This window comes from Cuculus canorus, chromosome 12, assembly GCF_017976375.1.
Source record: "Cuculus canorus isolate bCucCan1 chromosome 12, bCucCan1.pri, whole genome shotgun sequence".
In the NCBI taxonomy this organism is placed as follows: domain Eukaryota; kingdom Metazoa; phylum Chordata; class Aves; order Cuculiformes; family Cuculidae; genus Cuculus; species Cuculus canorus.
The window spans coordinates 21,894,814-21,921,451 of NC_071412.1; the positions used below are offsets into that span (position 1 = coordinate 21,894,814).

General features: G+C 45.1%; 3 protein-coding genes across 15 annotated transcripts in view; 1 reads left to right on the forward strand and 2 right to left on the reverse strand.

The window, feature by feature from the left end:
* MYO1E (myosin IE) overlaps window positions 1-16,587 on the forward strand; it is a 73,904-nt gene extending 57,317 nt beyond the window's left edge. The window contains exons 20-28 of one of the 5 annotated variants that reach the window (XR_008451906.1): window positions 1,305-1,419; window positions 2,660-2,829; window positions 3,109-3,254; window positions 6,756-6,902; window positions 8,440-8,597; window positions 9,407-9,499; window positions 11,334-11,538; window positions 14,248-14,455; window positions 14,855-14,993. Coding sequence is in view for 4 of the 5 variants with exons in the window: in XM_054077992.1 (XP_053933967.1) it covers window positions 1,305-1,419; window positions 2,660-2,829; window positions 3,109-3,254; window positions 6,756-6,902; window positions 8,440-8,597; window positions 9,407-9,499; window positions 11,334-11,538; window positions 14,855-15,024; window positions 15,516-15,592 (1,281 nt within the window). In the remaining variant the exon portion in view is untranslated. Of the gene's footprint in view, window positions 1-1,304; window positions 1,420-2,659; window positions 2,830-3,108; window positions 3,255-6,755; window positions 6,903-8,439; window positions 8,598-9,406; window positions 9,500-11,333; window positions 11,539-14,247; window positions 15,025-15,515 lie in introns of those variants that run through there. The other 4 variants (XM_054077992.1, XM_054077989.1, XM_054077991.1 and 1 more) reach the window with 4 other exon arrangements.
* Window positions 16,588-17,994: 1,407 nt separating this feature from the next.
* CCNB2 (cyclin B2) lies at window positions 17,995-23,310 on the reverse strand. Its single transcript, XM_054077996.1, has 9 exons — window positions 23,243-23,310; window positions 21,687-21,812; window positions 21,481-21,606; window positions 20,970-21,140; window positions 20,738-20,896; window positions 20,170-20,406; window positions 19,156-19,296; window positions 18,445-18,555; window positions 17,995-18,243 (listed from the first exon to the last, which is right to left on the reverse strand). The coding sequence occupies exons 1-9, from the start codon at window positions 23,270-23,272 to the stop codon at window positions 18,142-18,144; spliced, it is 1,203 nt and encodes a 400-aa protein (XP_053933971.1). The 5' UTR covers window positions 23,273-23,310; the 3' UTR covers window positions 17,995-18,141.
* A 406-nt stretch (window positions 23,311-23,716) lies between these two features.
* The window catches only part of RNF111 (ring finger protein 111), a 42,347-nt gene continuing 39,425 nt past the window's right edge, over window positions 23,717-26,638 (reverse strand). For all 9 annotated transcript variants that reach the window (XM_054077424.1, XM_054077423.1, XM_054077421.1 and 6 more), the window contains one exon: window positions 23,717-26,629. In XM_054077424.1, coding sequence (XP_053933399.1) covers window positions 26,512-26,629 — 118 coding nt within the window. In that variant the 3' untranslated portion in view covers window positions 23,717-26,511. The remainder of the gene's footprint in view (window positions 26,630-26,638) is intronic.

Sequence of the window (26,638 nt, forward strand, 5' to 3'; positions counted from 1 at the left end):
TTGCATTGAGATTTTGCAGTTAGCATTATTGTTAGAGAAGTAAATGGTGAGTGTTGAGGAGCAAGGACATTGGTATCGTTCCTGTAACCTGGATTGCACCGAGCCGTGCTCCGGCCCCTGCTGAAGCTGGGGAGGTTTTTGCATCGGGAGCACTCGTGCCCGTGTGCTGAAACCCTGTCCTAGTGCCTGGGTGTTCTAGGAAGAGATTTGTTTTCCAATAAGTTTGCTGTAGATGGAGAGTTGCCAACTATGAAATAAGGTTTTATGGGTGGCAGAAAGGAGGCTTTGTTATTTACATTTCCACCAAACACCTGAATAAATATCTGTAGATGAGCAAGTGAGGTTCTGCAGAAATGTTCTGCACTAGATCAAGTTTCCTTTTTTAAGATCAGTATGAACAACAGTATTTTTCTAGGTTTGCGTGGTTTAGGGCAGCAGATTAAAAAGAGTGTCCTAAAGCCCGAGTTTGCTCCTTGATATTCCTGCTTTTACTAATCTTCTCTTTTGAAAGCTAGAAGAAAAGTCCTTATGACTATTTCACCCACAGTGGAGGGCAACACAAGAGTTACGTCGGTGGACTGATTCAGTACTGTAATTGTTAGCTAAATGCTTGTGCTTCTGATGACAAAACATTTTAACTAAACTCAAAGTATGTACAAGGCTAGAGTGAATGATGCCAAGTCTTGCAATAATTATAAAGATGTTCTAATGCTTTAAATTCACGTATATTTTAGTGAGACCCAGGAAATTCTCAAAAAGGGGGATGCACCTTCCATTTCTGCTTTGATAAATCAGCATTGCTTGAATTCTGATAACATTTTAGACCCCCAAAAGTCTTGTCTTAAAGAATGGAACCAGTGGACACAGGAGTATGCAATTCAGTCAGGGACAAAAGTTGCACGTGAATACAGCTTGTTAATGTTACACATCACACAGATCCCCAGTGATGTGGCAACATTCTGACAAGAGAAATGTGCATTTTGGAGGATGTGGAGGATGTGGAGGTGGCGACTGGATGGATGCCCAGTGGAGAACCTTGAGTTGCATCAGAGGAAAATATTTCAGGGAGAATCCATACTCCTTTTTCTCCATCACTGGGAATCAAGATTAATGGGTAGACTGTCAAAAACCAGAACCATTTAAATGTCAGAGATCTTTTCCAGAAAAGGTTACCTTAGCATTCTGATCGCAGCTTGGAGCTGGAGTGAAACACACAGGAAAGTCGTTGAAAGTAAATTACGGCTTTTTCTTAAACTTTTCACGTAAAATGTTTGTTTGACCCACCCTACTGTCTCTTTGTACAGCTGTTTTTGTTAGAAGAAATGAGAGAGAGGAAGTACGATGGGTATGCGAGGGCCATCCAGAAGGCGTGGAGGAAGTATGCAGCCAGGAAAAAATACGTACAGATGAGAGAAGAAGGTAGGTCGTGACTTGTGATGGCAGATATTTCACACATGGTTCCAGGAAGAGAAGGAGTGCCACAAGAGAGGAAGGAACCATCTCTTTCTGTATAGACCAAACCATTGCATTGCAGATCATAGAATCACAGAATCACCAGGTTGGAAAGGACCCACTGGGTCATCGAGTCCAACCATTCCTAACACTCCCTTAAACCATGTCCCTAAGCACTTCATCCACCCGTTCCTTAAACACCTCCAGGGAAGGCGACTCGACCCCCTCCCTGGGCAGCTGTTCCAGTGCCCGATGACTCTTTCCATGAAGAATTTTTTTCTGATATCCAGTCTGACCCTCCTCTGGCAGAGCTTCAGGCCATTCCCCCTTGTCCTGTCCCCTGTCACTTGGGAGAAGAGCCCAGCTCCCTCCTCTCCATAACCTCCTTTCAGGTAGTTGTAGAGAGCAATAAGGTCTCCCCTCAGCCTCCTCTTCTCCAGGCTAAACACCCCCAGCTCTCTCAGCCGCTCCTCGTCAGACGTTCTCCAGCCCCTTCACCAGCTTCATTGCTCTTCTCTGGACACGCTCCAGAGCCTCAACATCCTTCTTGTGGTGAGGGGCCCAGAACTGAACACAGTATTCGAGGTGCGGTCTCACCAGTGCCGAGTACAGAGGGAGAATAACAGATGACTGTCTTGGGAGGGCTGCAAGTTGTTGGATGCCTAAAGTACCGCCGATGAAGTCGTCGGCTCTGCATGCATGGATTGCTTGAACTACCCAGTGTAGTTAAAGTAATCAAAGCCAGACTGAGTAGGACAGAGATCAGGCATGTTCCAGGGAAATTCAAAAAAGGTAAAGCTTCCCACAGTTACAAGAGACCTGGATGGTCTGTAGATGACACGAACCAGTCCAAGGAATGTAATGCTTAGCTGCATGTGTGACCCGGGTTATGCGAATGAACAACATTTCTGCATTTGGGAGATCTTCAGTCTCCATCACTAAGTGAGGAACGCCTTAGTTCCAGAAGTGCTCCTGGTTCATCAGCACTGCAGAGTTTGCTGCCAGTGTCTTTCATTAGGAGTGGGTTTAATAATCCCATGGATCCTTGGTAGCAGAGTATCACTGTTGTTTTGCATATTGGGTTATCACAATTAACAGTTTGGTTATCACTCCTTCTCAAAAGTTCTGCTTGAAACAGCTCTTTCAGATCATAAGTATAGAAAATTCAGTAGACAATACTAATCGATGTTTATGTTTGATATTTAAGCATCAGATCTGTTGCTGAACAAGAAGGAGAGAAGACGGAACAGCATCAACAGGAATTTTGTGGGAGACTACATAGGCATGGAGGACCATCCAGAGCTTCGCCAGTTTGTGGGCAAACGGGAGAAGATTGATTTTGCGGACACTGTAACTAAATATGACAGACGGTTTAAGGTAGGTTTGAGAGCAACATCCACTAGTGATTGGTTCTGCTAGGGAGTTACGGATGGCCATCATCCGTTAATAGAAATGCCACCCTGTTAGTGTCCTGCTATCTAAGGTACTGGCTTAAAAAAAGTTAAGCCCAGGATGAAGACGTTATGGGACTTGCTGGGCAGAACGCTACATTAGTTAGGAAATGAAGGACAGAGCTAACTTCTTGTCCCGTGAAATCTGACTCTGAGGTCATGTGATTAATGTATTATTTATTTTTCAAACAATTTTGTGTTTCAGAGTGTGAAGCGAGATCTTGTCCTCACTCCAAAGTGCATATACTTGATTGGGCGTGAAAAGATAAAGCAGGGTCCAGAGAAGGGCCAAGTAAAAGAAGTCTTAAAGCGAAGGATGGAAGTGGAGAGAATTCTTTCTGTTTCTCTAAGGTCGGTACCTTGAATATCTCTTTCTCTTGACAGAACAGGACAGGGAGAAATCAGTTAATTGGTGAAGGGTGAATTTCTTAAGCTGTGTTAATTGAGTCTTGTAAATAAAGCAAGCTGAAGTTTTATTTTCACTCCCAGCCCTAAGCAGTGCGTTATTGCAATAGCTGTTTATGTTTAGAGCCAACACAGACATTTCCTGACTAAAGTGTTTGACTTGCACTGGGTGTCACCTGTCTGGTGCATCCCCAGGAATGTATTCTGTGAAGCATCTATTCACCGTGCGCAGGTGGGTTCTAATAAGTTTGGGCGCAAGCTTGTGTAGCAGAAATAATTCTTACTTATAGAAGTACACCTTATCCATGCCCACTGCTCCCTGAAGAGGTGCTCTCTCTGGTGAGCTACTAAAACTTGTATTTCTAGTGGCATTTCACATCACTTCTGTGGTGTGAATGTCAGCCAGTCCCAGATTGCAGGAGATCTCTGAGGTGTCCACACAGACCTGAGAAATCAGTTAGGTGAGCAAAACCAGGACGAAACTGCCCACGAGACGGGTGGATCATTGCCTACTGAGTTACAGTATACCTCTGCGTTTGTTACTTCAGTTTATCAGAGGTGGTAGCTGAGTGCAGTTTAATACAGAAGAATACGAATCCAGGGCAACGGGCATACTTAAAATATTGAAATAAATTACTGTTTTAAAGGAATACAAGTCTACACTCAATTGTATTGGTAGCTCTTGCAAAGTTTTTTGAGTTTATGCTTATAAAACGTGCCCCTTAGCATAGCCTGAAATCCTCAGAGATATTACCCAGTACTTAAAACCAGCAGATTTAACATTTCTGCAGAATTCTTCACAGCCATTTCAAGATTAAGGCGAGATCTGCAAGATGAGTCTGCTCAAATACCACTTTCAAATCCGGTGGTTTGTTTGCCATACACCTTTATAACTAAACGACTGTAGTAGATCTAGATTAAAGGTGAGAGTGGGACCTGTCTTTTTGGTACTCCACGTTAGGACTGTGCGGTGCAAACCTTGAGCAGGTTGCGGGGAGGCGCTCGCAGAGGGCCTGTGGCGTTCCTCTGGACACATGGTCGCACTGGGGCAGCTAAAGGGTGGCTGCCTCCTGGTCAGTGGAAGCTGATACACTCCTTGCACATGTAAAGAAGCGTTCCACAGAACCTTCTGAAGCAAAAACAAACTTGCTGTTGGTTCAGAGAAAATATGTATGTTACATGATGTCTAATAATGTTTTGAATGTATCTTGTTGATGTTATTTAGCTGTAAAAAAACATCGGGTTTTGTTTGCGATAAAAGCAGATTCAGGATTAGGACCTATCAGACTGTCCAGGTTATTTGTCCAAAACCAAAGCCTAAAAACTTACAGGGACAAAGGGGCTTTTCCCCGTTACCATGTTAGTATGGCTTGAGTTCAAAATGGATCTCTTAATTCCGCATTGAAGCCGTTCAGCAGTCGTACAATGTTCAGGCTGCTGAGGCTGTTGAAGTTACTGCTACGCTTGAATCACAGATAATCTTGCCTTAGTGACAAGAATCAGCGGTTGTAATACGTAACAGTCTTCAGCTAGTAAAACCAGAGTGAAACCTTTATTTAGATGTATTACCTACTGTGTATTGTTTGGGAGAAAAAAGACGACCAAAAACCCTAAACCAGTTTTTCAAACATCAGGGATGGGCCCCTTCTTTGTGTGATCTGTTGCCGTGGAAACCACTGAGCTAAGCTGTTCTCAGTGACAGGTGTGGAGCTTTGGTTCGCCCCTCACCGGGCTGCACAGCCCCTGCCTGGCCCTGCTCAGCCTCAGCCGCCGCGGGGCAGACGCTCGCACCTCTGGGTTACTCTAGAGAAAGAGGGGAAGCCTGTAGTGAGTGTTAATTCTAAACAGAACAGGATATGGAAGGTGGATTTCTCCAGAGAGGAATGCGGACTGAGAGTGCCTTTATCAGTTAGTTGGTGATGCGTAATGCATCGCAGTAAATCGCTATTATAATGAATTATTTTCTGATATTAGTAATAGCAGCAGCAGATTGACAACAACATGGACAGAGAGCGGAGCAGCTTTGGCCTCAGCCTCCTGCAGCGGACTGAAAGCCATGAGAAGGAGCCACACATTTTCTGCCAGGAGTACTCTGCAGTATCTAGTGCTCCTTTCTCCATTTTGTGAACTGTCGTGCTGGTGATGTGATAATGGTTTGGTGCAAAGGTTGAGCAACTCTCAGCTCTGCACAGCTGTCAGGAGTCCTGTGCAGCGTCTTCTCCCAGCCACACCTCAGGTGGCTGCATGGGGCTAGGGGTGAGACGTTGAAAAGTAAGGAAAGCAGAAAATTAATCTACCGGGAAAGGGCAGGGGATGGATCTAGCACAAGGGAAGGAACAGCAATGCACGTGAATAGAAAGGGTGAGGGGCAGAGGGAAGGCTGCACCTTCTGACAGCACAAGTATTTTAACTTCACTTAAACTGGTTAGAAAATCACACATGAGATTAGGTTTCTTGTCCCTTCTAATCCAGAGCAAATGTGGGTGGCTGCCCCACGGCAGTCCGCTTCCTCTGGTGTTACGCTTCCACCGTTTCCTTGTGTCGGATCTGGCATTGCATTCCCTTGCAGTGACTGGGTCTGTAAGCTCCTCCAGTGGGATGCCAACCGCCTCAAAATAGATGAGGTTTGCTGTGGGATCGTCAGGTTGAACCAGAGCATCCTGCGGTTGCTTATGTGCTACTCAAGTCAGGAATAAGGGGAGACCCATGGCCTCCATTATCAGGTGTTGCAGTTTTATTTGGAAAGCTTTGTTTAAGCGTCTTTTTGGAGAGGATGCAGCAGCAGGCAGGCACCAACATAGCTGTAGCCAGGAATTGTGCCAACACCCTGTTAAAAGGAAGAACGATACACATATAAACAAATTACAAGTGTACTGAGCAATGGTGATCCGGGCTAGGTCACAGCAGAACTGTTTGTGCTGTGGGGACTCTAGAAGGGCAGAAATCACCCTTGCAAATTACCGATGTGGGTAGCGTTCCGCATGAAGTGGTCCTGGGGGTCCAGAGGTGGCAGTGGAACCCAGCATGGGTGGGTTTTATACTCTGCTAAACCAGGCCAAGCTAAAGCTGATGCAAAGTTGGAAGCTTTCATTCCGAATATGCGCTTGCTTTATGGTCAGAAGCCTTCACGTTTCCAATGCAACTCTAATCATAAATTTTTCCATTATTGAAGAGATGTTAATAGTATGTGTTCTTGTGATAACAGTAATTGCGGACAATGAGCCAGTAGTATTCCGGTCTCTCAAAAAGGATTCTTTTAGGTATTCCATTAGCAACTTCTGAAAAAAAACCTTAAAGCTGTGCTCAGAAAGCAACACTGTAATTGGCACCGCTTGGACTTCTTATGTTTTTAAAAATTAACCATTGAGTACTCTGCAAATGTCATTTTAATGCTCCCTGTACTTGCTGGTGAAATTTTAATCTGAATGCTGTATGCTCTGATTTCAGCACAATGCAGGATGACATTTTCATTCTCCATGAACAGGAATACGATAGTTTGCTCGAATCAGTCTTCAAAACTGAGTTTTTAAGCCTCTTATCAAAACGATACGAAGAGAAGACACAAAGAAAACTACCTCTGAAATTTAGCAATACGTAAGTCATCTTTTTTTCAGTGGGCTTTTAAGAATAAATAATCTTTGTTCTCGCTGCCGAGGTAAATGCAAATGAGCAAGTGCTGGCTGTTGAGCTCCCAACACTGCATTGTTTCAAAACAGTAAGGGGCAGCACAGTGTAAAAATCTGCACGTGCAAGGAGAGCAGGGTCTGATTTGCTCATCAGAGCCATAGGTGAGGATTGTACCTGGGCCACCCGCCACTTCCTGCCGTCTGTGTGCATCGAGAGTTGCCTTCCTCCTCCTGACATCAGGCTGAAGGCTCTGCAGCTTTGTGCCACAGAGCGGCTCTGTGCCAGCAGAGCTGGGGCCCCGTGGCGAGGGCCAGGCCGGGCACTGCACAACGAGCGCGCAGCCGTAGCCAAGCTCCCTGGCTCTGCTGGCTGCTGTATCGAGAACCAAACGTCCCCCTCGAACTCCTTAACCTTGACCTAGGAGTGGAAACATCGGATGAAGAGTTGGAAAGACAATTCTGCAGCCATAGTGTAACAGTCTGAAATTCTGGAGTTTGCTGGGGGATGGAGGGCTCAGGGGTGGAAGACGTCGGGAATGGCTTTTAGAAACAAGCTACAGAATGTTCAGTGTGCTTTTGGCTGTGGGACGTGCTGAAAACCATCCCAACAAACATGCTTTTGTTAATACTCCTACCCGTTAAGCAGATTAGTAACAGCAGGCATTGGATTTGTATCCATTTTTTATTTCCTTTGATAAAGTGGAAGAATTATAAAAGGTAACAGATCATTATTTTAGTTTGAAAAGGGTGGAGGACGGCTGAAGGCTGCAGCGTTCCTGTAGCGTGTTCTCCTGTACACTGGGAATCCAAAGCCAGTACCAGCAGTACATTTTTTGTTCATGTAAGATGTCATGTATTATACTTCTGGGGTCTTGCCCAAAAGCAACCCATAATTTCCTTAGCTTGTATCTGATTACAAGTCAGAGCAGACGGATAGCGTGGGAATGCTGGGAAGGAATATGTGTGTATGCATGGAAAAAAGTTAAATCGGAATATTGAAGTCTATGTATGCAAAAGTAGTGACTCCTAGAAGAGGCAGAAGGCCCACCCCAAAGTGTATAGGCTCATGCACGCCTGTGTGTACATACATGTATATACATCTAATTTATATCCGTCTAGTGCTAAATACAGCGGAGCGTTTAGGCACAGAGCACTCCAGTTTGTGCCAGTATCGTCTGCTGCTAATGTTCAATGGCAGACACATCTCTTACTCAGACCTGAGTGTGTTGTTCCTCAAAGCTCACTGTACTCTCCATCCTCTCTGGGGCATCTTAAACCTCGAGTAGTTCTACCAGGAAAGTAAAAGATCAATTAAGAAGAGCACATGAAAAAGAAATTTAATTAAATGGTTTATGTCAGCTAAGTCACTCGGGGAATACCAGTGCTCCATCTGAGCTTTTTATTTTCATATTTCTAACTTATATGCTGCCAAATGATATTTTCCTGGTTTGACATAGAAATGCTTTCTGGGTTTTTTGACTCATGTGTTCATGTGCTTATATTAGACTTGAAGTGAAGCTGAAAAAGGAGACCTGGGGGCCCTGGAGCAGCAGCGGTTCTCGACAAGTGCAGTTTCTACAAGGCCAAGGCGATATAGCCGTTCTCAAGCCAAGTAATAAAGTGCTGCAGATCAGCATCGGACCAGGGCTACCAAAGAACTCCCGTGAGTATGACTTTCCTTTAGAAATTAGTGAACAGTTTTGAAATTTAGGGAATGCTTCACTCTTTCTCTCCTTGCTTGCCTGTACCCTCAGCACGTTCTTTATTATTTCTTTGTAAGGCTTACAACAGGATCTGAGTTACGGATTCTAATAATAATAGAGCAGGATTCCCTGCTGCTCCAGTCGCACTGGAATTCGGTACTTTCAGTACGTAACAACCATTTCTGAAATGACTGGAATTCTTTGTCCCGTGGCAAAAGAAACGAGGGCATTTAATTATGTGACATGGTACAAATGACACAATTAGCTAAGAATTTTGGAGAAGTCTTTAGCTCTGCTCTGAGCTCCTGCAGTTCCTGCAGTCTTGCTGATGAAGAAAGCTCTGCGTGAGGAAGAGGAACCTCTGTACGTCACCCCAGAGTGAGCTGCAAAGATACCAGCCTTGCAGGTTTGGTGTCCTACCTTTTTCTCCTAGTACCGGCTGCTCAGACACAGTACAGTCCGAAGCACGGCTGTGCCAGCTGTCTGTAGGTCATAGACATGGTCAGAAGGCTCCGTCTCTTGGGCTGCATTTACTGAGACAGCTTTACTTGATATCCTGTGGCTGAACCAGAGCACAAAAGAGAGGTTATGCTTAAGTCATCCTTGTTGCACCTAAAGCTTTAGCACAACCTGGCCAACACTGTAGGAATTGGATTCATTATTCCTGAAAATCAGCTCTTTCTTGACACAGGGCTGGGGTCTGGCAGCCGGGAGGTCTCTAATTAACACAGTCATGAAAGGGTAACGAAATGTTGCTGGTTTCTTTTAGGTCCTACTAGGCGGAACCTTACCCAAAGCAGGGGGCATTCCAACAGGTCTCAAAGTCAGACTTACCCTATGAGAGCTGCACCACCGCCTCCTGGTAAGTCCTCCAAGCCTTGGGTAAAAGCAAAATTTCAAATTCAGGCTTTCACTTTACTCTTGTCATCTGGTAATTTCTACCCATTAGAAAATCATAGCAAATGTTTTAAATCCTCTTTAAAAGAGCCCATCTGGAAAGCAATACATTGTAGACATTTTATGAGGAGTAGGAGTTTGCAGACAATCAAACTGGTATTCCACCAGAGGTGTCCTGGTTGTCCTGGACACTGGCATGTTCAGCCTCTCCGTATCAGACACTGAATCTAAAACTAACCCTGCAGCCTTTTTCACTCTCTAGGGTAAAAACTATACACTTATCACGCCATAGATGATGCTTTGCAGTGAAACTGCTTTCAGTGCCAATAAACAATCAAATACAATTTATGTCTCATTGTCCTTCCCCGTTAACGTTAACGACTCGTGCCTGCTGAATGCTGGGACGTATCAGCTGTGCCAGCAAGCTGCATGGGTTTTTCTGCATGGGCCTGATGTCATTAGGGTGTTTCACTTCTGCCCTTGAGAGATACGATTAATTTAGCCTCTGAACTCAGAGGGAAGAACAATATTCCATTGACCCAACATTTCCCAAGTGGTTTTTTTTTTTCACTTGCACTCCCAGAGTACTTTCTTTAACAAAGGGCTCTCTTTCAATCAGCTGCTTGGTGTGAAGCAGCCATGGTTACCAAATTAACTACACAATTCCCAATCCTATTAGAATCTCAGAGTCAAACTAAGAACTGCATAATCTGCAAGAACTGCTTGTAATAAAGTGGGAAATGGCTGTAGTGAAAGTTTGCAAACACAGATAGTAAATATTCCTGCAGGATGAGATCACAAAAGGAACGTCTGCTTTAATATTTTCAAAAACTCTTCCAGCATTTTTATAGCTACATGAAAAAGACACAAACATTGATTGAGGAAGCCTTGTGCCTGCAGCCCAAGCCCAAACTTGCCTCTTGTAGGTAAGATAATTCAGATGTAAGTCAAAGGCACCATGAATGCCCCTTCCTGCAGTGTGGCCTTTTGTAACTGTGTGTCTCCCAGTGCTGCTTACAGCTTAGCAGAGCTGCTGATTAGCAGAACCTGCCTCTGTGTGCGTGGATTGATGTCATCAGAGTGTTTCACCTCTGCATTAGAGAGAACAAACTAATTTAGCCTGTGAACTCTGAGCAGAGAACAATGTTCTGTTGACCCCGTTTCCCACATGTTGGGCTGTGGGGTTGGACCGGGTGTCGCTGGCCCAGCGGTAGCACACTCTAGTGTCCACGCAGGAGAAGTGTAACCACTGGAGTTAAATGCTGTTTTGACCTTTATGCAGCAGGGTCTCATGTCTAAGAGGTGAAAAAACATGGAAAAAAAACTCTTGCTTGTTAAAATAGAGAGTTCTAGCAACATTAAAAAGTCTACCCATTGTTCAGGGAGTTGGACAGTTTGACCTATTAAAGAAAGAGTCCCCCAGCAATCCCAGCCAGCTTTAGATCGACCCTTATCTGGATACAATTTTATGCAGTGTTTTAACTGGAGGTGTGGTGGCCCCGTGCTGGCTCACAGCGGCGGGGGGGATTCAGCCCAGAGTTAGTCCTCTTCCTTGCTTGTCACATACATTCAAGGCACGTGTCTCGAACTTGAGCACAAGTCCATGAAGACGTGGACCCAAAATAGATTGCCACCACACCTGAAACTGTAAGAATCAAACTTTAAGATCTCAACATTATTTTGTTTCCAAGTTCCCTGAGAGCCGAGTCTTGCTGACAGCTGAGCCGTCCACATAAGGAAAAGGCTGCCTTTGTTGAGCTGTTAGTTTAGACTGGATCTGTTCATTCTTTTACTTCTAGGTCAGCAGCAAAATGGAGTAATAAACGCCCCACAGTCGGTACCGCTTCCCCATGCCCTGGGAAATCAATGGGCCAATCAGAAAAACCTGTATACAAATATGACACGACCAACTTTACCACGGCAGCTGTCAGGAGGATCAGGCAAGATTTCACAGCAACCAGAAAGCTTGGATTTCCTCAAAGTACCTGACCAAGGAGCAGCTGGGTAAGATTTTACATTAAGTTTGAGGAAAAAATGTCCAATTTGTGTGAATACCTTCACACATTGAAACTGTTCATGATGGCTAAACTTGTGTTGTGTATATACAGATTGTGCTGTTGAGCTGTACTCAAAGGTATCATCACCTTCCGTAGGATTTCAAAACACATATTCCATCATAGGCCTTTAGGAATGAAGATGAACCAGTTCTAGTGTAATATCTTAAATTTGCACGTACCTTCTACTTAAGGTTATTACGACATTTGGCAGTTTAACTCGGCCTTTCCCTTCTCTTTACAGATCATAAACAGTATCTTTTGTAGTATTTTATAGCAACTGTCATGCCCAGAAATTCTGTCTAACAGCCCTTTTGTTTCAGCTTTGACTTTGAACTCATATACCAGACTTTTACTTCTCTTCAGGAGGAAGACCTTGCAGCGTGGCGTTCAGGACTATTTCAGCATCATTTGGAATTATAAGCTGCAGCCTTCCAGAATATGTTACTGTGACAGTCCTACGAGATTTGAGAGTGCAGGTCTAGTTCTTCGAGTTAGGTATTCCCCAATAGCCAAAAGTGCCAAAATCACCAGAAGTAGCAGAAGGTCAGAACCACTGAATTGGGGCCTTGGTGGAGGGAAGCAGATCAAGTTGTTTTCAACCCTGAAACCAGCAGCTCCAGACCCTGGCTGAAAATCCAGACTTAGGCCAAAGGTCTCATTTGGGGAAATCACGAAGACAGAAGTCTGACAAATATCTGTGGGGCCTTAGCGTTCCAGAATGTTAAAGGCCTCTCAAAATGTTAAGTTTTTTAATAACTGAACAGTTTCTACTTTACCTCAGCCCTCAGCAGATGTTCTGCACTAAATGCTGTTGGCCTTAGGCTTAAAAGCTTAGCAGTTCTTCATGTGATCCAGCCAGCTGCAGTACCGAGGTAGTGTATTACTTATGATTTGATTCTAGTGAGCGTTAGACGCCTTGTAAAAAAAACAAGTAAAAAGTAAGTGTACACAGAGTTGATAGATTTTCAGTATGAAAAGAAGTGCACAGGGTTCCTTAGCAGGTGCTTTCCAGTTCCTAAACACAAAGGGCAGAGGCAGTCAGCCCTCTGGCAAAACCCGGGCCCATGGAGAGTGGCTTTTCTGTTGTACTAACGGCAGCCCTTTCTCCCCACTGTGCACCGAGCAACAGCCATAAGATACTGTAAGTGTATTTAGAGTGTTTTTCTGTTTAAGATTGGTCTTCAAATAAGAAAGAAGTCTGAAACAAGTGGCCACTGCTACTTATTTTAACTATTTCAAAACTGTCAACACATGCTAACACTTTCAGACACATTTCCATCTTTGTAAACTAATAATTTCTGTGCCTTTAAGTGGTGAAATTTTCTCATCGCATGCCAGCTTACTCCGTTTAAGCTGTTTTGCTAATAATAGATTTCTGCATTGTCTTGACACTACAGTTCATGTCACAACAAAACTCTGTAAGCCGTAGGATAAAGCCAGTGTGATTTCTGTCACACAGCTGTGACTGACATGCACTGTACTCTAAAACGTAGCAGCCATCCAGTACACAGTGAGGTAGAACGTATCGTATTGGATAAAAAAGATCAGTTGCATCACACCACAGTTCTTAATGGGATGGGTAGGAATCAACAATGATTAGCACATATTGAAGTTTCTATTATTTATAGCTACCATTTTACATTGCAGTTATGATCGATTTAGTCCAAGGGGACGATAAAGAACAACAACAAAACAAAAAACAGACTAACAAACATCCCCCCCATTTAATGACATCCTCACTGTCTGCCGCAGTTTTCACTGGTAACTGTGTGTGCTTTGTATGCAGCAGCAGGGAGCATCACGGCACTGCCAGTGATACCAAAAATATACAAATTCACTCTCGTTTTGGAGGTTTAGAAAACAAGAACCCTTTCTCAGGGCCGGGCAACACGAGCAGCGATCTCCATTGACTGTGTGCAGCCAGTGGAGCTGGGACAGGAGAGAATCCCTCTGACGGGCGTGGGATCGGTTCTCCCAGAAACCTTAATCATGTCCTACTCCTCTCCCAGGACTCCTTTTGGTGCTGTTCCTTCCCAGCAGTGCCGCCCCGCGCTCGGTGGGAGCTGCCCCAGCCCTGCCTGCCCTTGGCTCTGCGCTGGGGAGAGACACCTGCTCAGCACAGACCACGCTGAGCACAGGGCGGTCCCACCGCCAGAGAACGAGCCCTGTCTGGGGAACAGCTTTGGGGACACAGGGGAGCAGAGTGGGGACACCCAGTGCGCCCCAGGGGCACTTCCAGGCTCAGCGCCGTCAGCCCCGGCGGGTGCCCTGCAGTATGTTCTCCCCATCCTTTTACTCCCATACATAGCTCTAGGTTTTGCAATGTATCCTATCCCAAGCCAGTCAATACTTTCTGAACAATAGGAGAAAAATCCCCTCTCCCAGTAGATAAATTTAGAATGGGAACACTTCAAAGCTCATTTTCTGGTGCAGTTCACTAAACAACTTAGATTGTGACTACACAGAGACATAGTGACAAAATAAGCCTAGGACTGCGGTAAGTAACAACTTGTTCTGCAAGAGCTGTGTATTGTTATGGCATTATGCAACATCATCACAGTTGTCTCCAGACCACTGCAACATTTTTAGTCATTAAACACATTTATTATTTATTTTAAACTGACATATTGCATCTAATACTTCTTCTCTCTTCCAGCCTTTGTTAGCTGATGAGCTGGCAAAATGCATTTCTTCCCTCTTTCCCCTTCTTAATCTTTGGAGTGGTCATAGCTGTGACAAAGAGTTTGTGCAGCATCTCCCCTGCTGCTTCAGAGTTGACTCTAACACGGCAAGTCCATAGACGGCCCTGGAATCTGAGGCAACTTAGGAGATGCGGTCTCTCTTACAGCTTAGTCACAAGAATGGTAAAGTAGCAAAGCTAGAACTTTGTTTTTAATACTGGAAACTCAGTCCCTGGAGAAACTGGGGCGTGGGGAGAGACAAACTTATCTGTGTAGTTGCCAAGGTATGCATGAACTGCATGTGCACATTTGTTTACATTCCAGCTTGAGCACTAAACTGTCTTCTATGCCTTTAAACTGCTGTTTAGAAGCATCCAATTCATCCATTTCATTAGGAAAGACGAGGCACCTCTCTTTCACGGGGAATTCATACATTGCTATGTTTAAGTGTGGTGTCATTGAAGAGAATCCTTCCTTTCCTACAATGTTCTTTAGAATCACTTCATTAGGTCAGAGGGGTTGATGAAGCATGGGGTCAACTCATAGACTTTGAAGCACATCAGCATTTTTTTCTGCCCTTAGTGTTCGCAGGCAGACAACAAACCGCCCCCCACCAGCTGGAGGAAGGCCTAAACCACAGCCAAAGCCCAAGCCTCAGGTACCACAGTGCAGAGCACTGTATGCCTATGATGCTCAGGACACAGACGAACTTAGCTTTAATGCCAACGACGTGATTGATATCATTAAAGAAGGTAGGTAGAGATTTAAGGTTTTGTTACTCAAGTACTAATCTTGAAGGTACACTGCCATAAGTAGCTGACATGACTTCTTGAACCACTCCGCATTTACCTTCCCTCGCGAGGCTTGGAAACCTGCAACAGCTCTGGGAGCAGAGAAGGCTCCACACCCACAGCAAACCTGGTCGCTTAGAGACGTGTCAGAGATCAATGACACACAGATTCTAAGGAGAGTTGTTCTTTCAGAGGCTGTGGCTAAAAATTAGCCTAAACCACAGCTGTAGCATAAGAACAAAAAAAATAACAAAGCAATTCCAGCTCTTTAGAGTTCCAAAGTTGTAAGGCAGTGATGTGGCCAAAAGATGAGCAAGCTCAGATTCTCCAAACTATTTCTCCTCTGTCCTTCACAAGGCAGCTCTTAATGCATCAAATGGCTTTGCAAGACTGCTTCAGCAAGTACGCAAGAATGTTTTACAGAACCTCACTCGTTTCTTTCTGTGTCACAGATCCTTCTGGCTGGTGGACAGGAAGACTACGAGGGAAACAAGGTCTGTTTCCCAACAATTATGTCACCAAGATATGAAAGACTGTCAGACAAAAATTGGCATGAAGTTACCAGTGGCTGAAGGTTTTCCCTTGCCTTCAGAACACTGTTCTTCTGAGATCTGCTATTCTCAGCACTATTTTCACCAGTAAAGTCATACATGAGCAGGAAGAAAATTACCCACACCACAGACTTTGATCTTTTGTCTCAGAAGCACACAGCAATCGACATCCTGACCAATTATTTATTATATTTAAAATCTGGTTTTGACACCTAGTAAGCAAAGGATGTCAAACCTACCCTCTTCTTGGAAGAGGAAGGTGCTTTGCAGTCTGGGACCAGGGACTTTGAAAGGAACATATTTAATAAACGCCTTCAGCTGAGTATCAGTGACCTTTTGAATCATCTACTGAAGATAATGTTAAATGCATGTCTCCTGTAATGCAGATCATGCTGGGGAACATGTTAAGTGTGCTGCTACACATCAAAAAGGTTTAGGCTCATTTGGGATATTGCCATCTAAAAAGAAAGCCTCCCGTGATGGTGTATTTAATTCTGTACAGAGTTGTAATGGAACTGGTTTGTGTTTGCTGGTGCATTTAGGGACTCCAACAGGCACTGTAAGAAGCTGAAACAGAAAACCATGTAGTACTGTATACTAAATGATGTTGCCTTCAAGATTTATATTATAATATGGCTGGCCCATGTTGGACATAGGTTTAATGCTCTACCTGTTATAAGAATGTGTCTTTATGCAGAGCTGTACATTTATAGAAACAGATCATATACTGTATATAAAAACTGAGTATGATAGAAACATGTATGAATGTCTAATGTAGTACTCCACTGTTCTTTTAGTTGTGAAGTAGTTTACCTAGAGTTTTTATGCCAGGTACTTATAGATATGCACTACTTTTAAATGGCAAAAGCAGGAGTGTTATTGCATGTCTGCCTGCCCCCTCCACCAGAGCGGCTGCTGCTTGCCCTACAGTTATCAGCATTCATGCTTTGTCTTCTGAACCTCCATAAAATAAAACACAAGAAGCAGTGAGCTGAACAGGTCTGTTCTGTGTAGTTTGTTTTCAGTTATGTCTACAAACACATCCCTTTACAAGAGATTAGATTTTACCACACGGATTTCTGAGGACTAAATCCCCTCCCTTTGCTCCAAACCCAACTACTTTCAGTATGCACAGCTTGTGGTAGGAGCATATGTTGATATTAGGAAGTTGCATAAGGTTTAAGATACAGCTCTAAGTCTTGAAACCCTTCCCTCCTAAACCACTGCCTAGAACTAACCTTAAGCACAGTTAAACTCCATCTCCAGTAGAGATGACTGACGTAGAAGCTGCTTCTGGAGACCAGAAACTAGGGCCTCGGCCTGGGGACATCACAAACGTTTTTCAAAAGACATTTCCACTAAGTTCTAGGCCTACTTGTCCTACAAAGAAGTCTCCTGCTTCAGAAGATAAAGAAATGAGTAGCTTCAACATCCTTCCCCCAGGGGGAGCGCTGAGAGCGAGGCCCAATTTCTCACCTACATCAGACTCTGCACGCTCTGACACTGGGAGAAGGGCAGCAATGACTTAGTCTAACGTAGCAAATACCTGAGGGTCTGTAGCTCAACGTTGTAGATCAAGGACTAAGCAAACAAACAGGCTTAAATGAGAGATTGAGGCTGAAAAGTTGCAATACTTACATGCTTATAGTTCTCAAGCGTACAGCTACCGCTGTTTATCAGACATGAAGGAAAGCAAAATGTTAAGTGGTAAGGAAAAAATCTACTTTTGGTGGGTTTGACTTTATTCTCCGAGCTATACAGGTTATTGTATGAGGGGAAGGGGACGGGAGTGGGAACAGACTTCTAAGAGCTGAGCTGCTTCAGGACATCTCATCCCTATAGTTCCACACCTCCAGCCCTGCATACAGGGTTCAGGAGAGACAGATTTTTTCCCTACCATCGGTCCCTTTGTTTAGGTACACAAAGATACAGAACACATTGTCTTAGTTCACCTGAACACAGATTTACCAGGCTAATACCCATTACAGACAGCCTTAATTCTTTCCCAACCTGTAAGGCAACAAATTATAAAAAAAAAATTCTTGTATACTTCTTTGGGACAAGGCACTGAAATAAAGTACATATTTAGTATCCTTTAAGGTACAAAAAGAAAACGTGAACCAGGTCTACCTGTTCTTTTTTTACCTTAAGAGTAAAAAATCCCAAGTTTTTAAATATAACCCCCTATAAACCTGGAGATTGTCATTGCAAACCGTCACCGAGAATAATGCATCTAACTGCAAGTCAGATGTCTCACTTGGACATCAGATTGCACCCATGTCTAGATAGTGCCTTGAAGATGCACTGTCACAATACAGGGGTTTTCTTAAAAGAGAGGAGCTTTATTTACTTTATTTACTTTTGGAGTTGTATTACAAACCAATTTTAAAAGTCATCTTCCGAGCGGGTCTGAACTGTCTGTGAGAAAGGCTGGAATGCTATGTACAAAAAGTAGTAACGTCTGCCTCAAAAGGCGAGGAAGGACAAAGTGCATCATATACCACCAGGACCTCGCTGCCCCGGGCGATCATAGGAGCGACAGAGCCAGGTCCTTAATTATCTCGTTGCTCAGTTCAGGGATTGCACTGATCGCCATTAGTTTGGCACTTGAGTATTTCTGCTTTGCAGCCTGCAGAGACAGAGGAACAGCATTACAAAAAGATTCACACCGCGTTTATGTTCACACAGATAGTTTGGGGTCAATTAGCCCAGCTGCTTAGAAAAGAAGGAAGCAAACAAAGGTTAGAAGTGAACATCACTATATAAGGAGCCACAATATGCAGCAAAGCTATTTCTACAGCCTTAAAAATAGTCAAGTAGTTATACTTACAATGTATTTTGTTAGCTTCCCATTTACTTTGGTCACGTTCTTGGCCATATGTTTCATAGTCATCACAAGACTCTCTTCCGTATACCCGGTGTAGTACTGCTCCTTTGTGCCCTGCAGCGCAACGGGAAGAGGGCTGAGATCTAGGAAGCAGGATTTCTGCTCAAGGCACAATCGCATCAGGCACTAAGCTTCATGCGCCAGCCTGGAGTGCTAGAAGCTGTAGCACTGTTAAGTTTAGGTGACAGGTCCAGAACGGAGTCGTGTGTACAGCAGAAGTATGGACAGAACGTGAAGAACCTCCTTTCTGCAGTGCACAGGGTAGAAGAAGTGACCCTCCCAAGAGTGAGCACTAGGGGCATTGCAGTTCACTGCCCATGGTCCACCGTCCACGATTTCCTAATTCTGCATGTATTGTAAGAATTAGATTTCTGCCTTTATTTACAGTGTGACCTCCTGTAAATCAATTCCTTTAGAGAGTATGAGACCATTTTTCTCTTTTCTGTGTGGACACTACATTTTTAGTCATACAATTCTTTTTCAACCTGCAACTACAAACCAGGCTATCCAACTGCCATTTGATCACCAGCCTTATTACAGACCTAAATACAGTTTTTCAAAGTAGTTTTTAATGACCCAATTCCATTGACTGAAGAAAAAACACTGACTGAAGAAAAAAAAACATCTAACAACAAGTCTCATTAAAATACTTACCCAGCTGTTACACCCCAGGATCTTTTGGGACAAACATAGTGCAGCAGCTGCAATCTCTGAAGGACGGTGGTGAACCATGTCATAGTCCAGCAGTGTCAGCTCCATTAGATATTTTGCTAGTGTGTGTTGCTTAGCGTCAGCCTACAAGATCGAGAGCTCGTTAATGCACAAAGTTTCACTCCACTTTATCACAACAATTCAGGATTGTGTATTATATTAACTGGCAGAACAAAAATTGTCAACAAAATCTTTATTAAGGTCGAGGGATCGTACTTTAACAGGCATTCATCTCAAAATGGAGACCAAATCAGTCTAGTCATGCAGCCGTTTGCAATCTCGACAGAGGCCACACGATGCATTCTAACAGCAAACTGCAGTATCAGGCACTGCTGCGCCCAGCCAAGGATACAAGCGCTCCCTCTAGAATACACAGTGTAGCCTCTGGAATACACAGGGGCTGGGGGGGAAAGAGTGTAAAATGACTTCGGGAGGTCCTTATTAAAGCAGCCAGCAAACTTCAGGAGTTCTCGTGGTCTGCTGAGGCAGTGAAGCCCACTGCGGGCAGTTCATCTGCACGAAACTACTGAGGTGGGAAGAAAGGGTCAGGTCAAAGGGAAAGCTTCCCTTTTAGTTCTTAAGTAATATACTATTTGCATCCAAAAGTTACCAAGAACTGCACCGCTGCTCCCCTTTTACTACAGAATACCCTGATCACCACATTCTAGTAACAAGGGTTCTGCTCTAGGCCTGTTTAGGCCAACTGTAAAATTCTTGCCACTAAGACTGAACACAGGCCCCAGTAAATACAAATGTGAACCGCTAGTGGCTGCCACAGTGGTGCTGCCACGTTACACCACACGGTGGAGTTTGGAGTTTTGTTCCCCAGTATTTCTTTATCCAGCCTGTAAGCAGAAGGCAAATAAGAGCACATGATAAGAACACCAAAAGAGATCTTGAGAGACAATACGCAATAGGAAAGTTCCATAGTTCCATATAATGAGGACAAGTACGCACCTCCCCGGCTTTTGATGCTCTTCGTAAGAAATGAATTGGAAGAGGTCGTCCCAAACTGAAGTTTAACTCTTTAAGAATCATAATCTCCATTTCTCTAACATCATCACTGGTGTAGGCATTGTCAGTAATGTAAACAAAGTCTGCTATATCAGGAGATAACATCTCTTCATATTTTGCAGCCAGAAACAGTGCTGTAACACCCACCAGCTGAAGCTTGTTACGAGATACTGGATGATTCTGCAATAAAAGAATTTAAGAAGCAGGCCCCAAAATGTCAAACTCTAGATAAACATACTCTCATTTATCAGTTTAAAATACCAATATAACGGTACTCATCCTTATCACGTAAAGGGCATTTTTCATTTTGGATTCGAAGTGTCTGTATAATGACAGGCTTAAAGAGGACTTGCTCCCTCAAAGTTAAATGCTACGTTATACAGAGCTCTTGCACAAAGAGCAGATTTCATAGGTTCCAAGATTTATAAAGAAAAATCCTAAACTCCCTTAAAAGCACAGTCACTGAACAAGTCTCCCAATCCAAACACAAGCTGAAAAATATCTTTCTTACTTGCAAGAACCGATCCATGATTGCAACACACATATACAGCGTCTCCTGCATAAGCTGGAATCTTGAGTGGACCTGGATAAGCCAGTCGACTAGAAGCGCACGCATACGCCCATTGAGCGTCTTCCCATCAAGGTAATGTGGGCGGATGGACTGCTGCAGCTGGTGGAGAAAGAGCTGCGTGAGCAACAAGATTAACACCGCGCAGCAGAAGCACATGTTCAGAACATCATACCTCAAGCTCTCTCAGATATAGGTAGATATCTTTTACATAGTCACTACACAGCTGGGGATTCTCATAGTCCTCGGCATCGATGTCTTCAACGTTGCTGAGCAACACATCAGAGAAGGCTTGGCACAAATCCTCCTCATGCAAGGATATATCCATAGGAACAGGAGACAGAGCCTAAGGAACAGATAATAGTGCTTATATATCTACTGTTCAAGCTGCAAGGTTCCTTTGTTTTCACATTTCTCAGTTACTAATGCAATTTCTTAAGATAAAAAGCAGAAACTGAGCCTGCATTCTAGCACGGAAGCCGTTCAGACAGAATCAAAAGACTTTCTAGTAATTGCCAGGTGAAGCAGAAACTTCATCCAGCACTCCAACACCCAGTTCTGCCATTTTAATGCTAGTCTTTAAGCACATCGTGCATTAAACCAAAACCTCAGTACAGCGGCTTTGCTGTTAAGACTTGTAAGTTGCAAATCAAATGAAGAATGAGAACAGTATCATTACTTTTTACCTTTGGAACGCCAGTTTCTTTGACTGCTTGTTTCGCAGCAGCGGGAGGTTTAGGCAGTACAGTTGCATTTGTCTTCTTAGTAGGCCCTTTTGTGGGCTTTACGGGTGCTTTGGAGCATTCTGTTTTCTGTAGTAGAAACCATAACTATTAGTACAGAGCTGGTAATCAATCTTTTCCTTACTGATAGATTTCACGTGTTCCTTTACCTTAGGGACACGCGCTCCTCTTGTTACTTTATTTCCTATCTCTTCCAAAGCAGCCCTTCTGCCGGCGAGGTGGGGTTTGGCTTTACCTTTAACTTCAACCACAGCATTCTCCGCCCCTCTAATGAGCTGAAAAAACAGAATCGCAGCTCAAGAGTCAGACACCAACTTTAGTTTCCAGACGCCCGGTTCCATTCCATCCCAGCCCCGCGCGCTCTCCCGTCGCTCGTCCTCCTTTCCCTCCCCGGATGGGCTCTCCGGAACCGCACCGCGGGGGCAGAGCGACACACTCGCCTCCTTCCCCACCAACAGCTTTTTATCAGTAGCGTGTGGGTACCGACCTTTTTGTTGCATTTACACGCTTTGCGACTACAGAATTCCCATGATTTGAACCCACCAATGACCTCATTGCAGACGCAGCTGTTTACTTCACACAGCACATCACACCCCCGAGCGCGGCCCAAACCCCGGGGCGCGGCGAGCTGCGGGGCTCAACGGCTCTGGGGCCGTTCGAGAAGCTCCTCGCGACCCCCCGCGGCTGAGCGGCCGCCCCGGCCCCGCCCCCCCAGCCCCGCCGCTCTCCTCCTCCCCGCCCCTCTCTCCGCCCCCTCTGCGCTCCCCTCCACCTGTGCCGCTCCTCCTCCTGCTCCCTCCTCACCATCTCCGTGCACTTCCCCTCCCCGCACCCCTTTGCCCCTTCTCCGCGTCCCTCTCCCCCGCGCCGCTCCCCCTCTCACCGCCTTCACGTCCCTCGCCCACCCGCCCCTCGCCTCCATCCCCTCGCCCCGACCGCCCTCTCCCTCGCCCGCTCTGCTCCCCTCCTTCCCCTCGCCCCCCTCCACGTGCTCCCCCGCCCTCCTCACCCCATCCCCTCTCCTTGCCCCCCTCTCCTCCTCACCCCATCCCCTCTCCTCGCTCCCCTCTCCTCCTCACCCCATGCCCTCTCCTCGCTCCCCTCTCCTCCTCACCCCATGCCCTCTCCTCGCTCCCCTCTCCTCCTCACCCCATGCCCTCTCCTCGCTCCCCTCTCCTCCTCACCCCATGCCCTCTCCTCGCTCCCCTCTCCTCCTCACCCCATCCCCTCTCCTCGCCCCCCTCTCCTCCTCACCCCATGCCCTCTCCTCGCCCCCCTCTCCTCCTCACCCCATGCCCTCTCCTCGCCCCCCTCTCCTCCTCACCCCATGCCCTCTCCTCGCCCCCTCTCCTCCTCACCCCATGCCCTCTCCTCGCCCCCCTCTCCTCCTCACCCCATGCCCTCTCCTCGCGCCCCTCTCCTCCTCACCCCATGCCCTCTCCTCGCTCCTCTCTCCTCCTCACCCCATGCCCTCTCCGCGCTCCCCTCCCCGCGTCCCTCCCTGCCCGCTGCGCTCCCTTTCTCGCCCCGTCTCCATCTCCCCCGCCCCGTCTCCGCGTCCCTCGCCCCCTCACCCTCCCTCCCCGCTCCCCTCCTAATCCCAACCCCTCGCCCGCCCCGCTCCCTCCTCACCCCCATCTCCGGGTCTCTCTCCCCCCGTCCCGCTGCCCCTCCGCTCCCTCCCCTCCCTTCTCCCCGCACTCACAGCGGTGCGGCGAGTGAGGGGCAGCGCCATGTCCGCGTTCCGCTCGCGTTCGGCCGGTGACTGCTTGCGCTGCGGCGGCGGTCGCGGTTAAAGCCCCGCTCGCGCGGCCATTGGGCAGCTTCGTAGGATGCAAGCGCGCCATTGGCCGCCCGCGCCCCACCCCGCCCCTCACCGGCCTCGCGGCCCCTCGCGGCCCTCCCCAGCCTCGCGCGCCCCCCCCCCCCCCCCCCCCGCGCCTCGCGCCCCCCCCGCCGCCTCGCGCCCCTCCCCAGCCTCGCGGCCCCCCCCCTCGCCTCGCGCCCCCTCCCCCGCCGCCTCGCGCCCTGCCTCGCGCCCCCCCCACCCTCCCGCGCAGCGCCTCCGGGAGCTGCAGAAGGCGATCCCCGAAGCACCGTTACAGACAATTCTCGGGCAAAACGAGGGGGAAGGGGAGGAAAAAAACCAGCATAAGAAACAGTTCTTTAATGATACCAGTCTAACATTTTATTTATTGCATACAAAAGGATTTCTTTTGACAATGGAGTTTTATATGAAAAGTAATTTGATGCGTACTGTCGATAATCTCATCTCCGAAGTCAAAGATGCAGCAGAAAACTTAAGGCAATGCATCTAAGCGTATAAAGCACAGTAAGTGGTGGAAATTTTCAACATCGAGAGCCTATTTTTCCTTCCCTTAAATTATAGTTAAGTCGCAGCTCTGGCGCAGAGGTCGGCTGCAGCTTTATCAGCCCCGCGACAGCGAGTGAGACCAGAACATCAATCCCTGGCGATACCCAAGTGTTCGACACCACGTGACGATGTTACGCATACATTTAAAAGCAAGACAGTATCAGTAGCAGTTATAAAACAAGTCAATTCATGGACCACTAAAATACCTTTAGTACCAGGCACACAGACCGGGCACAGGAAAGATTTCCTAAAATAAAATAATAATCCCCCAAACCTGTGCTTCTTTGTCCTGTAAGGAAGCCAAAGCAGATTCTGTCACACGCCCAGGGCCTCAGTTATTTCAGAGGCCCCATTTTTTTGTCCTATGTCTCTCAAGCGCCTTTTCAGAAACTTAAAAGTGAGTATCCTCAGGCTTCAATCACCAGTGCTCAATTAACTTCCCTCCTTTTCCACAGGCACTGAAGAACAGAAAGCATCTCTTCAGTCCTTCCAGTTATTTTTATTCATTTATCAGCTTCAACTTCATACTCACTTTCAGTTTCCTACAGCCATAACGTTCAAGAAGCTTTAGCATAAAACCGTGTCAGCTTTTGAAGCAATGATGTTGCCTCTCTCCCACTTCCCCCACTGTACAAGCACAAAGTGGCTTTTAAGTTCAGTTTTAGCAATGTAATTAAGCTTAAAAACGTCCATTTATCACACATGCTGGAAGGAGATCTCTCTCCACTCAGAGCCTCAGTGCCAGAGGTGTTCCGTTTGCCACCAGCGAGACATCGCACCGGCAAACGCTACTCCTAACAGATTAAAAAAATAATAAAAGAGAAGCAGCTTTAACCAGACAAAACCAGGCATCAAATTCGATAATATTTAGAAATGGATCACCTTTTTGTGTGTGTGTGTAAAGAGAACAGTTTGTCTTCTAGGTTTACTGTAAACCATTTTACACTTAATCTGGTTATGAAAGACAAAGACAGGCGAAACTGAAGGTATTTATTATTCAATCCACTTACAAAGCAGGTGGGGCTTAATGCAAGCTTATCGACATGATCATATACGATCCCCGAGGAACATCTTTTCCGAAGCGACAGCAATACTGTCTCAATGTTTTTGCACATTTGCATTTTGCAATGTTGAGCACATTTAAATAAACTAGAATCTATTATATGTGAAAGAACGTTGATGAGCAACTTGAATCCTGACGTGGATTAAAATCTCCTCCCAAGGTGAAGTGTTAGTACATTATAACTTAATTCTATATACTATATTATGCAGCAAATCTTAACTATAGAAAATATTTTAATCAGTGATGGACTGTTGGTAATTTATAAAGAGGGAATCTATGATAAAGGCAAAAACTAGGTAACCACATAGTTGGCGTCTCAGTTTCTACAGGAATTTACAGGCTTTCCATTTACTAATGAAAAATAAAACAAGAGACAAGTGGATTTTGCTAACTTTATTAACTTTAAAACTAATAAAAATCCCAAGACAAGCCTGGAATCCCTAGAAGAAGGCATGTATATCTGCCAAAAAATCTGCCAAAAACCCCCAAACCAATAACCCTGCAGCTCTTAAGTCTTTATTGAATAGTTTTATATTAAAAAACAAATACCACCACCCCAACCCCCCCAAAAAAAAACCCAAACTCCCTCAAATGTGCGCAGATACTTCAACTTAAGTTAGCAGAAGACCAAACAGATTCTAAGCTCTTTTTCCATTTCCCTAATAATTTTCAATCTGCAAGTATCTACAAATCCAGCTAATTGAAATCAACATTTAGTGTTCACTAGAGCTGTTTCACAGCAGCAAATATTTAAGTTAGGGATTCAAATTTCTAGACATAGGAAGAAAATGATAAATACAATCTGAACAGCAGTCTAAATGTTTAATATTGACATTCAAATATATCTGCATTGTGCTGAAATTTTAAAAATGAACACAAAAATCCGATCGGACAAAACCTCTGGTGATGAGTACGCTATATGTATCAGTCAAACTGAATACAGTTCATATCCTGTTCCCAGTATTAAGGATGTTATTTGACTCAGAACTGATATTGTAAATATACAGCAGCCTTTTTTTCCTAATTAAGGAATGTCTCAATACATAATATTATCCTTTTCTAGATGATCTTTATACAATTAAACTAAAATATAGGATCGATTAAATTAAGGAATCCGAGGTTAGCAATGAGCGAAATCATACTTCCAAAGCTCGATACTATGTAAAACAAAAAAAAAAAAAAGAGACCACACAATTCTACTTACTAAAGCAGCTAATCTTGCCTGCAAGTTCAGGGTCACAAAGCCCATAATATGTGCAAACAAATGCAATACAAGGAACCATGCAAAAATACAGTAATGAATTAAAAGAAAAAAATGTAAAACCTGAAAAAAAAAGTTTTATAAATACACTGAAACTCAACTGTCTTTTACTTAAAAACTGTAGGTCTAGCATTAGTTGTACCATATAGCAGAGCCAGCACTCTAGGTTCAATGCTTCCAAATCTGCGCAGGTAAGTCATGCCATCTTTGGTTGACTGCAGTACCAGGAAGGATGAGAGGGAGCGAGAGGGAGGACAAGAGTTCTGGAAAGCGGTGTCAACTTTCGCTAGGCAGCTGAGCCTCAATGTCCACTCTGCAAATGGGGCACTTCTTGTTAGTAATCAACCACTGATCTACACACACTTGGTGGAAAAGGTGCATACATGGAAGGCGCCTGTCATCA